This window comes from Ictalurus furcatus, chromosome 12 (genome assembly GCF_023375685.1).
Source record: "Ictalurus furcatus strain D&B chromosome 12, Billie_1.0, whole genome shotgun sequence".
NCBI lineage: Eukaryota > Metazoa > Chordata > Actinopteri > Siluriformes > Ictaluridae > Ictalurus > Ictalurus furcatus.
In genome coordinates, this window is record NC_071266.1 from 9,589,046 (window position 1) to 9,605,230 (window position 16,185).

The following is a 16,185-nucleotide window of genomic DNA, read 5'->3' on the forward strand; positions in this document are numbered from 1 at the left end:
CGAGCATCACCACGGGAAGCAGAAAGTGTCCGACTTGACGGCTCCGTTTTCAGCTAGCTGACCACAGCTTCCTGACATGCAGGGGTATGCAAAGAAAAGAATTTCACTGTGCTGTAATACATATGTGATTAATAAAGACTCATTATCATTAGAAATCACAAAAATCAACCAAGAATGAAGAGCATCTTCTTAACTAACTAGACATGTACCAAATATAAATAAACTAGTGTTTTTCTTTTCTTTTCTTTTCTTTTCTTTTCAGAGCACGTGGCATTTCTGCACCGCTACAGCTCTGTCCCTTGGATCAATTTAGCATCTCTCATCCGCAAAAACGTGCCGTAACCCAGAATACATTGCAGGTTTGGTTCACTTAGATTCCGAGTCAAATCTCTCTCGCATGAATCAGTTCATTCGGATTGTTGTCGAATTGAATATAATTTTCACATTTGGATTGGATTTACAATAAATGTTATGACGTGGTCTAAGGCAACATAATGACAAATTTAAAACCCCTCCTTCAAATCATCACAGATATAATTTCTATAGAAATGAATTACACCTATAAACATATTAAATTATGGACACATTATCTTTACTAGGAAGGAGAAAGCCACAAATGAACAAATGACATGGGCGGTATTCCATTAATTCAAGAACTTCAAATCGGAAATGAGAAGAAAACCTCACCCTGAAACACAAGCGAGATGTTTATATTACAATATTTGTAATGTGCTTCGCAATTCCAGTGCAATTTTTTTTTCTTCCAGTTCATGGTGTTTTTTCATTATTTTCATGAGAAGTCAGTGGTTGTGTGCTGCACAGAGAAGCAGCCAAGAGGGCAAAGGTAAGGCTCATCATGATGCTACCACCACCTTGCTTCACTATGAGTATATATAGTGTTCTTTTTCCACAGGTTTGCTGAGTCTAAAACATGTGTTTTTAACAATGGATTAAATTTTAGTTGCAAATCATTTTGCAAACTTTGTTAGATTTTCCCCCTCACTCCAATATTATTGGCTATTTTGGGACATATAATCCCAATTAATCTCATTTCAGTTCCAGGTCACAATACTACAGATTATGGAAAAGTTCAAGGGGGTGAATACTTATGCTGTATCAAATTGAACTAATCATTTACATCATGCCTATTTTGTAATGTCGTTTTAGTAGTATCTATACGACATTGTAAATAATCTTTTCCGTGGCCTCTCCAGGGCTTTGTAAAATCATCTTGCACAGATCGTGCGTTCTAAGCCTATTTCACTGATTGCACAAGACCGGGAACTTTGTTCCATTTTCCTGCTTTCTTTTTACATCGCCAATCGCATCCATTAGCAGGAGTTGCACAAATTTTGTAAGTATTTTCTACACCCAACAAAGATCTATCTCTACAAGCTGTGCATATATCATATATCGTGGCCTCTCCAGGGCTTTGTAAAATCATCTTGCGCAGATTGTGCGTTCTAAGCCTATTTCACTGATTGCACAAGACCGGGAACTTTGTTCCATTTTCCTGCTTTCTTTTCACATCGCCAATCGCATCCATTAGCAGGAGTTGCACAAATTTTGTAAGTATTTTCTACACCCAACAAAGATCTGTCTCTACAAGCTGTGCATATATCATGACTCCTTATCAAGTGAATATTTCCACTGTCATTTGGAGATGGCCAAACTGGCACGTGTCCACTGTATGCACAACTATAGCTGGCCTACGCTTTCAAATAGCTGTGTCTTGCTTCTATGTCCTCTGCACACCTGAACAGAACACGAAAAAACAGGAAACACCAAATGAAAAAGTTGCACTTTTTGTCTTTTTTATTTTTTTTACAGATGGACATATTGGATATGGAGTCGTAGAGGCACACTACTGCTTTAGCGTCTTACTTCATTCTCTTATAAATGCATTAGGATGCAAGAGACAAAATTCAGTATCCTTGGTCACAATATAAAGATTGACACTTCCCAGATACACCCCCCCAGAACACAGGCACCTCAGTTTGTTTAAATTTTTTGGGTCATGGCGTCCGTGCAGGTCATCAGGCCAAGGCTTGTTCTGGGATGGAACTGCAGCTGTGCAGGGACACGTTGCTTTTCCCAAGCCCCCTCCATCCTGTCGGGGGACACCCTGCAACTCCCCTGAGCTCAGTCTGTTTGGCAGCGAGCGCCTGGGGGAGGCAGGGCAGAAGATAACATGCTGCTTGAAGAGCCCCATATTACCTCACCAGATAAGGCAAAGGGAGGAAGACGGAGCTCTGCGAGGAGGACGCCGAACCTCTGGGCGGAGAAGAGGAGTGAGCCCCAGTCACACAGCTCATCCCTGAGACCCAAGCACTGCCACAGTGAGAGAGACTGGTTCGGTGTGCTCTCTGGTCATTCCCATGGCAGACACGACGCTGGCAGAGGCTTTGGCTGGGGAGCAGGGGGAGATGAGAGGGAGACATCAGACTCTGAGATGGACACAGCCATGCGTGAGACAGGCCGTGCACCGAGAGCCAAAGAAGTGGGTGAGTCAGACCAGCAAACAACCGATGCTTAGTTACATGGAACAATAGAAATGCAGAAACGTTTGTTTGTTGGATTGATTACAACCCAAACAATCCTGAACAATTTTCAAACCTTGATGTTTACAGTACATCTGTGAACTTTTTTCTTAACACCCGTTTCTCGTCATCCTTCCCTTTCCTAATTTTACAGCCAAGATCTGAGCCTGGAGTACAAGCCAGAGCATCAAAGACACAAAATTCCCCTGAAAATGCAGCGAGGGAAAGGAGCCGAGTGCGAAACCTGCGCCAGGCATTCCAGAGCCTCCAGGCCGCTTTGCCATCGGTTCCTCCGGACACAAAGCTCTCCAAGCTGGACGTTCTGGTCCTGGCCACCAATTACATCGCACACCTCACTGAGACGCTGGACCAGGGGGGAGCGGTGTGTGATCATCCCGCGCTGCACAGAGCTGAAGGCTACCTGCACCCTGTGAAGGTGAGTTTCACTCAGAATTTATACATACTGTTATATAGACATGAAAAGATTTTCAATGTCATATTTTATTTTAGAAATATGCCACAGAGATTATTTTGTGCTTCGTATATGATTTCAAACTTTTGGTTTTGTAATTGTAATGTGGACTGCGATTCTGTATGACATTCTGTATGATAAAATGTTTTACATTTTAGAAACTATTGTTTCTCTTTTAATAGCTACGTCTAAAAAGTGCAAGTGAAATGGAGATCATATCTTTTTTTTATTGCATTGGAATAATTGTACATTTTCTATCAAACTAAAAATAGCATCTCTTCTTTTACCCACATAAATGTACTTAATACAAATATTATTTTTAATGTCCACTTTAATAGACACATCTACAGTTCAATGCAAACTTTTGCACGCCCCTTTATTTATTTATTTAGGTATTTATTTATTTTAATGATCAAAACCGTCACATGTAATGTGAGTTAGGTTTCATAGATGATCCTTCAGTGAATTTGAATATATTAATATTGGAACATTATTTCTAGATACGTTATAATGTGCTACTGAGGAATTCTTTCCCTTAGTTTTTGATTTTTTTTTTTGTAAAATTTGACTGCTTGAGAGTTTGCGTCTGTTTAAATATTTTATGTCTTAAATAAGGCTTAAAGTTGTCTGGTTTAAATCATATGACACTTTAACGAGGCTTATTCAAAGAAATTAACCAGAGCAACGTGGATGCAAACTTTTCAGCTCGTTTTGTCAGCTTGCTAATAACTGCTGACTGAGACTGAGCTGCTGTAATATTTAGGTTTTATATCACGAAATATCTAATATTCTACAGCTAATCTGTTTCTTTTTTTTTTCCTTTTCTGCAAAAAAAATCCACTTGTAATATTTTAGCAAGTGTAAATATCTTGAATACGGGTTGATTTATCTAATATTTCTTATTATGGGATTGTTATAAATCAAATATTCACGTATTCATCCTGTTTTAGATGCTTTTTACACATCTCAAACTTGAAAAATGATCTGCCAATAGGACGGGATTATTTCGAGCTTGAAATTATATTTCTAGACGGATGCATTTGGTTTATTGTAATATTATAAAAGATTCTAGAGAAATGAGAAGAGATTGTTTTGCTGGACATCTGTTAGTAGATATAAACATTGTGATAATATGTGTGTGGTGGTCTGGGAAAACCAGTCATTGGTATTTTGGCTAACAGCTATAAAATATAGAACAATTAGGTTTTCCCTGAACATAGTTTTTTTTCCTACATCATAAAACACTGACAGGTGGGGCAGAACGTAGCGCTGGCACCTCACAGCTCCAGGGTCTCTGCTCTCATCCTGTGCTTCGGTTACTGTCTGTCCACATAGATGTATATTTCTGAAAATTCGCTGATAAGTGTTCCTGGGATCCAAACTCTGGACCTAACATGATCCTACCCAGGATAAAGCAACTAATAAAGCTGAATGAAGAAACAGGACATCTGCTATAACAGAAGAATAGAATGGAAGCTACTGGAAATATGCTGTATTTTTGTCTTGCATGAACTGCTGCCAAGAGAATATTTAAAATCTGCACCTTTTCTCTCTCTTTATCTTTCAGAAGTGGCCTATGCGCTCTCTGCTGTACTGTGGGAACATCGGTGAGCGACTACCAGGAGCAAACCCCAGTCAGGAAGAGTGTCATAGACCCAGCATCACGGCCGAGGTCCAGGCAGACTGAGCTGATGTAGACGTCTCGAATCATTCCTAAAGCAAAAAATTTTATCATTTAACATGTAATGTTTAATAATGGGGTGAATTCAGATCAGATTCAAGTAGTACAGGTTGCGAGTCTTCTTTACTCCAGTTTAATTGAATTTGTTTTCTATATGAACTTAATAGAATTGAATTAAAGTTGGGCATGGTGGCTTAGGGATTAGCACATTTGCCTAGCATCTCCAGGGTTGGGGGTTCGAATCCCACCTGACGTTTGCATGTTCTCCCTGTGCTTCAGGGGTTTCCTCAGAGCACTCCGGTTTCCTCCCCGAGTCCAAAGACATGCATTGTAGGCTGATTGGCATTTTCCAAATTTTCCGTAGTGTGTAAATGTGCGTACGATTAAGCCCTGTGATGTATTGGCACCCCGTCCAGGGTGTCCTCCAGGTTCCCCCACAACCCTGTGTAAGATAAGCGCTATGGCATTAAAGATGGTTTTTATGTCCCCTATTACTTGAATCCACCCTAACAGCCTATAATATACATCCATCTTCACATTTAAGCATACAAAAAAAAAAAAAAGGTTATGATAGATACTGGTACCACATAAAAGTTCTACTTCTACACATTAATTATATATCCCAGTTTTATGTCTTTTGTTTTGTTTTTTTTTAAAAACCTGATTAAAGCTAGATTTGCTATTTATTAATGCGTCCTATAAAAAGTGCACGGTTATCCTGTTGCTAAGTGCGTCTAAGTAAATAAGACCGAATTTAACCGTAATGTTCCTTTTTCAAATTCTTTTGAAGCAAGCCTCATTTCAGCTGTCTGCAATCTCCTATTCCCTCCCTGACGTGTTTTTTTTTTCAGCTTTAATTTGCGTGTCTAGTACTAAACGGGAGTGAATGAAAATCTTGATTAGTAGATGGGGAGGGTTGTTATGGGGAACACTTGGCAACCAAATGAGAGGAGGACCCATGATCTGATGTGCTCTTAATCAAGTTCCTTGCAGCAGGATTTCACATTAATTCCAGCACTACTCACTTCGCAAATCCTCACTAATAATTCACACGTGCTCAGGTTTATCATCTAGATACAAACAAAATGTTTTTACAGCGTATCCTGGGCAAATTCCTGGTTTTATATGTCAGAGGAAAACAAACAGATCACCAAATTCAGCTGTGTCCATGCAACATCAGTCAGCTCACTTATAATAAGCATCCTGTGATATTCCCATCCAAAGGATCAGGTCTTTCTTGCACAACGTGGGCACGGCTCCATAAGGAACGGTACAGCGGTCAAGGCTAGCTCTATAAATCTGCTGAACTGTCCGATAAAAGCATTCACTCTCATGTTAACAGCAGGAATTGTTTCACTAAGGCAGGGGTTACAGACCAAGAGAACGAGGGCAAACATTTGTGCTACTTCCATTTTTACTTCGTGTTCTCGCCAATTAAGGTTAGATTTTGGTTCATCATCCGAGAACAGAAAGAAGTGCTTCTTCTGTAAATCAAATATATAGATGTCGGTAATAAATTAAATGCTTGAATGTTCTTTTGTTTTGTTGTAGAAAACAAAACTTACTGGACATCTACTACTAATTCTACTACAAAGATACAATTTATATCACTACACACCTCTGGTGGCCAGCTTATGATTAAAATAGCTCCTCTATCTCCGACTCATTAAGACCAGCACATACTGATAGCTTGCTGAATTTATGCAGTGAATTTGGCCACGCTCCCTGAACTGGAGCAGCCTGTGCAGGCCAAAGTCGGAGGAGGAAACTTGGGAATAACGTATCTCACACACCCATAATGCGCAGAAAGTAGACCTACATCAAAGATGATGGCTTTTTCAGAACCCTGAATGGTCAAACTCAAGTCTCTCCGTTCTGCCAATTATCTATTTTTATCCCCCAAAAGAAAGAATGAAAAGAAAAAAAAAAAAGGATTTGTACACTAGGTTAAGATGTTCATGTTAAGATGTTAAGTCCCACCCTAAATCACTGAATCATTAAATCCACTCAGACACTTCTCAATCTGTTTTAAATGGATGGTTTTAACAGCAAGTCAGTGAAAGGCATAAGCATGAGATAACAAAATATGTATTTAATGACTGAGGTGAAATGTCAACCTCACAGTGGACATTTCTCTCAACAGCTCGGTTTTATGATATAATGCACGTTTATGTAAGCTTTCTTCAAACTAAAAAAACTAAAAAAAAACAACAACAAAAAAAAACAGTCGTACCCACACACAAGGCTAAACGCTTTGCAGTGACAAGATCATTCATGAGGGCACAAACTTTTCCAACTGAGCTATGAACAAGTGATTTTTAAAGGAGTTTAAAAAAAAACAATGAAATGATTGTTTTAATAAACAAAAACAAACCCACAGTCCTTTATGATACCAGTGTTAAACTGGTCTGAGACAGTCATGTGACAACGACATGACAGACCTACAAGTCCAAAGATGTGTAAAAGTTCCATGTACAATAAAAATTGTTAAAGAGGGAAATTTATTGTCCTTCCTCTTCTTTAACTTTTTTCTTCTTTTTCTTCTTCTTCTCTGTAGTCTGGTAGGAAAAAAAAAAATCATAATTACAAATAAGCTAACAGTTAAGTGACAAAGCATTGCTTTCCCATGCATACACATGGAAGTGCAAAGAGCCAAACACACTGCAAGATTCTGAAGCACATGGACAGAAAAGTGTACAAAAAAACCCCCCAGACATAAGCAAAACATCCAATATACAAATCTGTTACCTCTTCTGTGGGGATTACTTCCTCCTCTTCGGGCTCAACTTTCTTTTCTTTCTTTTTCTTCTTTTTCTCTGTTGTCTGTGAACATGGGTAGAAAAAAAAAAAAGAAAGCTTTTATTTTTAATAAAGTTGATTTCCTGTTGACTAGGACACTTATTCAAGTGCCATAAATAAGATGGGAACTACAGAGGTGATCAAACATGGCAGTTCTCGCTCCTCACCACTTCTGCTGGACCGGCAACAGCCTCCTCCCCCTCCTCCATCTCCGCTTCCTCCTCCTCCTGCTTCTTCTTCTTTTTCTTTTTCTTCTTGTGTGTCTCTGTTTCTTCAGCTTCTGTGAGCAAATAAGTTCAAGCATCCAGTTTCATATTCATTTTAAAAACTACTATAGTTTCAGACCAAGTTTAGATTTCGAATCATTTCGAACAAGTGTGAAATAAGAGCTGGTTTTTTTTTTCCTTCCTCAAAAATACAAAGTAAAGGACATAATTGGGACTGTTGTGTTAGTTTTGACATTAGCCCCGAGTTCTTCACACTGCCCTAAATCTCAAAATGATTCCTTGGCCAGTTCATTAGACATGGCGTGTAGTTGTGTTTTTAATCTCACCTTCTGTTGGCATTTCCTTCTTCGCTTTCTTGGCTTTAACTTCCACGGGCTTGTCTTCTTCCTCTGCCTCCTCCACTTCCTCTATCTTTCTCTTCTTGGCAACGGTTGGAAGCGTCGAGTCGCCAGAAGGGTCGTACAATTTAACGTCGCTGTTAAAGGAAATAAGCAGCAAAGCGTGACGTTACAAAGCAACAACAAACACATTTTCTGTTTGAAAGGAATAAACACTTCTAGTTGTAAAAAAGTTACAGCAAAAAATAAATTGACTACAGGGTGACATGGTACTGCCTGATGCAGGGCTGGGCGATATCGATATAATGTCAATATTTTGTCAATATATGTCAATATACACTTTTCCGCGATATCATTGGCAGGGTGATAAAAAAAAAGTTTTTAATAATTACAAATTAAATGGTACTGAATGGATGCTGTTGATATGACGTATTAAAAAAAAAACTTCTTCCTTTTTTTTAAAAAAAATCTTTGTATTTGTAGGCATTAAAGAAAAATAGTCAAACTCAGTTTAATATTTGTTTGGTTTATTTTATTACTGTTTTTCAGACAAATTGTTAAGTAAATTATATACAGTGATATATGCTTTGTTGAACTGTAGAAGTGTCCTCAAGCATCGCGGTGTGATATTTGTCACATCGCCCAGCCCTAGCCCTGATGTGAATTGGTGTTACTGTTACCAATAGTTTTTCAATAACTACAAGTCCCAAAGCGTTTTGTTACTCTTACGCCACATCGGTTTGCGAACGATAAAAAGATCTTAATGATTAAAAGGAGGACACGCTGCACTTTGTTTCGATATCCTGTCATATTTCCTAACATCCTCAGTGGGTGACTAGCCGAACTCACCTCTTGTGCTGATACTTGTCTGCTCTGGCCAGAGCTTTTCCTGATCCGCTGATGCGTCTGATCTGAAGAGAGATGAAAAGCAAAGAGCTTTACGTGACAAATCTCTGATCTTTATGCAGATAAAGACTGATCTACTATTAAGCTCAGATGAGGTAGTGACAAAAAAGCCACATGGAGACTTCAGGAACGTGACATTATGTCATCATCATCACCGCCTATACAACACACAAGTAGATACTAGAGATTTACCACACACTCACCCCTTTCTCCTCAAGATGGCGTAGTCGAACCTCCAGCTTGGCTCTGTTTTCTATTGCCATCTCGGTGGTGGTGTTCTCACCCAGCGCGTCGTAGCGGATGGCCAGGGACGTCTTGGCTGCCAGCATTCTGGAGATCTTGCCCTTGTTTTTGGCTGTGGTCTGGCCCACCATGGACGCATGGTAGATAAGACCGTATTTGGGTGTGTCCCGTCTGGTCTTTAGTGCTCTGAAGAGAGCTTTCTCCGCACCCAAGATCTGCACCGTAGACGCAGGGTGCTTCGCCAAGTTCAGCAAGGAACCTGGTTAGAAGAATGAGGGGGAATTTATGAAGAAACGGAAGAATAAACCCAATGAGTCCGAGCATCCGTCATTTCACAAATTCATGACACGTCTATAAGCATACTTGCATTTCATATTTAAGCTAGCCTAAACAGGTCACAACTTCAATTTTCTCCAAAAACAAAATGCCCAATTTTTACATCGTGACCAAGTTAAAATGCTGCAAAAGCAACGGGGGTACTTGTACAAGACTTGGACTTTTCACGGAGTGTTAGGATGCTATGAAATGTCAAATTGGGTTTCAGTAAGGACCAGTGATGTAGAACTCCTAGATGTCCTAGATTTGGAGATGAAATCAAGTTATAGTTCATGAAAAAAAAAAGAAATTACTCAAAATACACCATGATTCTTTAAAATTCGTACCAAAAGCACCCCACCACTAATGACTCAGGAACGTGGACTTGATACCGAGACTCACCAGCGTGAGAGATGAGCCGAGCCCCCACTAGTTCCCCCACCATAACCGTCAGATTGGGCGCGATGGCCATCATGCGGTTTTTCAGGTAGTCATACAGCTGAGTGCGATACTCTGAGATTTCAATAACCTAAAACAAAAAACAAGAGAGAACATATACTTATATTGAACATGCACAGATCCATTAATGCAGAAGGAACACCCACAAATCCTTGTCATCAGACACTCAAGGTGCTCTAAGAGACTCATACACGATACACACCTGGTCGCACAGGTGTATGATGTTGCTGATGTCCTCCTCGGACACTTCTGTTCCCATGGAGATCTCTGCAGCTAGTCTGACCTCTGCCTCCACCTCCTCCGGCAGCACCTCGGACAGGTCGGTTGTCGCCACGTTCGTGCGGGCACCTACACACACACACACACACACACACACACACACACACACACACACACAGAGAGAGATAGAGAGAAATACAGGTCAAGCTAGGCGTGTGCAATTTGAAGGAAGGGTTGATGGTGTTTGCATCGTTGATAGATTACACTTTCTCACGGCAGCATTACGTACACCTAACATGCTGCCATAAGAAAATTATCAACTATGGGGTGGTATGATGAAGCAGAGTTACCTGAAATTGATTATTTTCCTAGAACAGCAGCACCACCCTGAGGACTTTCCACATGGTGGAAAAATTAAAGCTGTGAAGCAGGTTCTTGCACAAAACTTGACCAGAGCAACATTTATACATTTAATTTTGATAAATAAAGTCCCTGTGTAATTTGATACTATAGAAAAAGGTTTATTAAAATAAGCTCATAAAAAAAAATTTGTTTTTCAACCTTGCCATCTTCAGCTGCACTACTACCAGAGCTGCTGTTATAAAGAATTAATTAACACCTGTTGTTAAGTAGCTCTATGATGTGAGAGATGCTATTGGTAGCAGTTACAGGACACGTTTACGAGTGTGTGCACGCACCGATTTTGCGGATGGTTTTGCAGTACGCCATGTTGTCCGTGATGACCTTGCCAAGTTCAGGGAAGTGCCAGCCGTACCACTCGCGGCAGCGCATGATGTAGTTATTCAACTCCTTGTCCAGGTCGTCCAGGAGAGCTACAAACACAAAGAGAAGGCAGTCCAGTGAGGTGAAAACTCTGACACCAGCATAATCGTAGCATTAACTTAACGTTCTGCATTACACACAAGCTCAGATGAGGTAGTGACTTAGACACCTTCATCGATCTCAGGGTCTTGACACAAGGTCATAATCATCAACGCTTGCCTTTTATGAAACCATAAATCATGACTCAGAATTGAAAAACACTCACATATGGCTTGAACAATCATGGTGTCCACTTTGTCAGGGCTGAACTTCAGCTTGTAACGGGAAAGGCTAGGTGGAAAAGAATAAGGCAATATATTTCAGCGTATGAGCACGAACAGAAATCATCAGAATAAGCAAGCACGTGATTCATCTGCTTGCTGTCTCAGTGGTAGTGACGAATGGTGGTTGATTTCTTCAAAGAAGTCAGTCATGCAACTAATCATTGACAGCAGACTTTTTTTTTTTTTTAAACATATCTGTGCGTGTGAAAGCTTCCCACCTGTGGGCCAGACCCAGAGACATGGCACTGATCTCTCTGGGAGGAAGCCCAGTGATCAGACCCTCCATCTGTGCCCTGATGCCCCTCATGAGCTCGGCCACAGCGGGACTGTGCACGCAGCTCAGGTTCAGCTTGTCCTGAAAGGGGGGTTGGAGAGCACAAACCAATCACCATCCGGCCAGAGGAAATTGGTTCATTCCAAATAAACTAAACGTTTCAGCAATATGAGCAAGTATCCTTCCAAATTATACTTCTATTGTTTATTTATATGACCAAGACTCCACACAAATGTTACAGGAAAGACTGAAATTATTCTTATTTTCAAAGGTGTGTAGTAACGAAAGAGCACAACGTAGACTTGGACTCTTACAACTTTTACGTTAGAAGTTGACCGATTGAACAGTTTTGCTGACTAATCGGCACCGATAACTAATTGCTGGAGCGATTGGTTATGGGCAAAAATCCAGACCGATAGTTCTTTCCGGTTGCCAGAGCGGCTGAGGAGGGTCCGCTGTCATTATACAGTACGAGAGCGGCCTCTAGAGACGAAATAAAACCGATCACGGGTAATTTTGTTGTGTTATTTGAAGTGGTTATTTTAAAATTAATTTTGGATGTCTCTATTTTTTGTTTGTCATTTGGAGTCTTACCTTTTGGCTCAGTTTAGAGGTAGATCTTATTTACTATTATGTTTATATAGTATAACATTAATAATAATAAAATATATTACATTAAAAAAGCACAGTACATTTTCATGATACAGTCAGTACTGTTTATTTTTGAAGTTCAGCAGTATTTCCCTCCGAGTGTTTTCTTTCTGTAACAACGTTAAAAACTATCATCAGTCGACCTATAGTTTGCATATTTACTTCTGCATAAATTTTTTTGCGTTCTTCTCTTTTACATCTAGATACATTTTCAAACATTGTATCCATGTGTGTGTGTGTGTTTAATATATATATATATATATATATATATATATATATATATATATATATATATATATATATATATATACACATACATACATATACATACATATACATATATACACTTTGCTGCATTTCAATTATACTCCAATACTCGTTAGCATTATATTTATATACGTAAACTGATCGTCATAAAATGTTTTGTTGAATTGTCTTGCATTCTGGCTGCTTAATAATTTCTCCTCATGCATGTCATCCACCCAAGGACACTGTCCATGATAAATTATTACATAGACAACACAAACGCCTCGTACTTTCTGATCAGAGCCTAAGGCTGCGGTCACAGTAGGCTTTAACGCTCCATTGACTTCTGTTCAAATGCATCATGCGTAGAATTTTCGTACTACGCCGCGTGATGAAAGTTCAAATTTGGTGAACTCTGACTTGCGTAATCTTATCTTCAGCATATCACACGAGGATGTGTGACCAATAGATGATTGCAATGTCACCTTGTATTTTTTAACAAAAAGGACATTCAAAAATGGAAGCGCTAATTTTAGCAGAATTCCACCATCCTGTACTTTATAACACACCTTTGAAAGATTATAAAAACAACTTGTGTGAAGCAGCAAAATTTGACTGATGTCATATCCCGTTCCTGCCCACATTCGCAGCGGTGTCCGACAAAAATACACATGCATAAAGCCTAGTGTGATTGCGAGGTAAGGCTGTGAAAGCACACAAACCGCATTGTACACACGTACGTACACATACAGAGATGCTGCTTGAATATTCTGAAGAAAAAAGCACTTCTGAGTGAGTCTGGACATGGATTTTCCAGTCAGTGTGCTTACTTTAATGACTCCTCCCAACTTAGCGTCCGTTATCGCCAGCTGCTCGTGAGCCTCTTTGGCCACCACTTTCTTCAGAACCTTCTTTAGCGTCTTTCCCATCTTCCCCTCCACTAAAGCGGTGGCAGCTAAAGGGAGCCGGAGAAACAGTGAGACTTGCTTTCAGTGAGTTTCGCTAACAAAAAGCCATGCAAGTCAAACAAAATTAAATCATCAGAAGATCTTTAACATGCATTTCCCCAAATGAGCAGCATCTCAGTGGTAGTGACAAAATTACTGCGTATCGAACTCATGGTGTATCCAGATTAACAGATACATCATTAACACATGCACACACATGTATAATTATATATATTGTATAATTATTACAATAAACAAGCTGGTACCTGCCAGAGCTTCGGTTGTGTCCTGAAACTTTTCAAAGTGCTTCAGTTTCACTCTGTAACAGGAGAAAAACTTCACATGAACAATGTTAAGCACCGAGCGCATTTTTACACATACATGGCAACCTTGGTATAATGAATAACATCAATCCTACTCGCCCCCCCTCCTCCTCCTCCTCAGATGTATGGCTTGCAAATTGCAGCTCATATCCTTCTTCTATTTCTTCAATCCGGTTAAATTTGTTTACATGTACAGCTGAGACCCAATACACACACACACCTCAGACTTCTCACATTTAAACGATTCTTAAACCTGTCTCACATTTTATTGGCTTTCTCCGGCGTTTCAAACTCCTTCCACAGGCTGTCAACCTGCTGGAGCTTCTGCTCATCCAGCACCTGTGTGAAGAAGAAGAAGAAGAAGAAGAAGAAGAAGAAGAAGAAAGACGTTCAGATCATCAAAAAGTGTTCTGGAGATCAAAGTAATCTTCAAAGTGATTTTAAAAGTATCCAAAACCCTCTGTGGCTTTTATCTCACGTGGCACGTGGGCATGTTTTTTTCTGATCACGCGCAGCTGTTAATTTTAATTCACTTTCTTTTTCCTTGGATGAAGAAAACATGACCAGAGAAATAGTTCGTGTATAAATATGTCGCATGTTGTGTCACCAGCTTATAGAAGAAGAAAAAATCCACGTTAGCCACGTTAGCTAGCTAGCTTAATCCAACACCCAGGGCCCGCATTAAAGCTCTGCTGAGACACGAGCGAATGAGTGAATGAATACAACACTCCCCTGACTTATTGATCAAGCATATCCAGCTGACATTAATACAATCGTGATAATTGTATAAGCCATATTCATTCTACGCAGAAATCGTTACTTAACTTCCAAATGTATCACTGCTAGCCCGCGTGCTAGTTAGCTAGTCAATTTAGCAAACAAATTACCCAAGAAATATCTGTCACTAATGTAAATAAAGTATACATACCTTAAATATGGCATAGCCTGCAGCTGTTTCGAACAAAACTAACATTTTCAACTGTGTTTATTCTTCCTAAACTAACAAATGTAGCTCCCTAGGTGAGAGCGTGCTCATCTAGCAGCGCACATGAACTTCTTACCACGCGGTACTGGAAGCAGGGCGTGCTAACACGCATGCGCGACAGACGGAGCGCGGAAAATGTATGCGCATGCGCAGGAAACCTGTGTTGCCAGGTGCTTTGGTTTCTCTAGAGAGGAAAACGTTTGAACTGCTTTCTTTCTTTCCTTCCCTCTTTAACAGGGACATTATACATCAATCAACATAATTAATAAAATAAATGTGTTAGATTTAACCAAAGAGATCATTTTTATTTGATGTCCCAGGGAAGATTGTGATTTAAGAATAAAAAAGAAAACAAAACGAATGATTTTTTAATACTTATGTTGTTGTTTTTAATTTTGCAAACATTATAAATATGTTATATAACTAAACATCACATTGGCACTTCTGATTTTCAGCAATTGTTCATGCTGCCATGGATTTTTTAAAAATCCATACAGCATACAATAGTTTAATTGTATATACATCCATCATCCATTTTCTGTACCGCTTATCCTATACCGGGTCACGGGGAGCCTGGAGCCTATCTATCCCAGGGAACTCGGGCACAAGACAATCTTGACAGGGTGCCAACCCATCGCAGGGCACAATCGCACACACATTCACACACTGCACACTATTTGTAAATGTTAAATCAACGCATGTCTTTGGACTGGGGGAAGAAACCGGAGTACCTGGAGGAAGCCCCCAAAGCACATGCACACAGGGTGGAGGCAGGATTTGAAACCCCAACCCTGGAGGTGTGAGACAAATGTGCTAATTAAGAATTAAGATATAATTATAAAACTATTATACATAAATATTCCCATTTAAACAACAGTATTTTTCATAAATCATATATCAAACTGACGTCAAAATTGTCATAAATAACTGCTGTAAAATACAATATACACCCTAAACATTATATTTATCATTTGTCTACTCATTTACATATGTAGCTATTGTTTATTTATTACAATATTTATAAAAATATGGAATTTTTATGAAATAGTTTGTTGAAAATTATTTTTGAAACCTCTACATTTTTTTTTTTAATTAAATACTACACATTTCCCCATTGCAATCTGCAATAATATTGATGTTGATGATGGACTTTAAAAGCTGTGAATAAATTTTGGATGCAGCCATAAGGCTCTAGATTAGTGTTTTGAAATGGGTTTGAGACGCAGATTTGGCAACCCTGGTGCTGCTGCAAGCCAGGTTCAGGTTGTTCTTTATATCAGTGGGTGAATTCATTATGTTCACTTGGGCAGTGTTTCACCGTCATGTTGTACGTTGTAGAGTTTTTCCCTGCTCACTTGACTAACACCTTGTTAAATCAGATAAATAGCAAAAACAGGAAATATATTACATTTATATATATATATATATGTGTGTGTGTGTGTGTGTGTAGTGTC

General features: G+C 39.4%; 2 protein-coding genes and 3 non-coding genes across 5 annotated transcripts; 1 reads left to right on the forward strand and 4 right to left on the reverse strand.

The window, feature by feature from the left end:
• The first annotated feature begins 1,864 nt into the window (after positions 1-1,864).
• Positions 1,865-6,686, forward strand: tcf23 (transcription factor 23). Its single transcript, XM_053638506.1, has 3 exons — positions 1,865-2,504; positions 2,695-2,976; positions 4,580-6,686. The coding sequence occupies exons 1-3, from the start codon at positions 2,379-2,381 to the stop codon at positions 4,697-4,699; spliced, it is 528 nt and encodes a 175-aa protein (XP_053494481.1). The 5' UTR covers positions 1,865-2,378; the 3' UTR covers positions 4,700-6,686.
• A 79-nt stretch (positions 6,687-6,765) lies between these two features.
• nop58 (NOP58 ribonucleoprotein homolog (yeast)) lies at positions 6,766-14,818 on the reverse strand. Its single transcript, XM_053638505.1, has 15 exons — positions 14,675-14,818; positions 14,009-14,085; positions 13,690-13,742; positions 13,307-13,431; positions 11,524-11,660; positions 11,248-11,312; positions 10,898-11,032; positions 10,183-10,328; positions 9,924-10,050; positions 9,167-9,465; positions 8,907-8,968; positions 8,046-8,194; positions 7,660-7,772; positions 7,442-7,516; positions 6,766-7,251 (listed from the first exon to the last, which is right to left on the reverse strand). Exons 1-15 carry the CDS (start codon positions 14,717-14,719, stop codon positions 7,195-7,197), a joined length of 1,665 nt encoding a protein of 554 aa, XP_053494480.1. The 5' UTR covers positions 14,720-14,818; the 3' UTR covers positions 6,766-7,194.
• Positions 9,043-9,126, reverse strand: LOC128616394 (small nucleolar RNA SNORD11B). Its single transcript, XR_008387443.1, has one exon. It is a non-coding gene; the product is annotated as a small nucleolar RNA SNORD11B (small nucleolar RNA).
• On the reverse strand, positions 11,120-11,202 carry LOC128616395 (small nucleolar RNA SNORD11B). Its single transcript, XR_008387444.1, has one exon. It is a non-coding gene; the product is annotated as a small nucleolar RNA SNORD11B (small nucleolar RNA).
• Positions 11,395-11,480, reverse strand: LOC128616391 (small nucleolar RNA SNORD70). The gene has a single exon (XR_008387440.1). It is a non-coding gene; the product is annotated as a small nucleolar RNA SNORD70 (small nucleolar RNA).
• Positions 14,819-16,185: the final 1,367 nt, after the last annotated feature.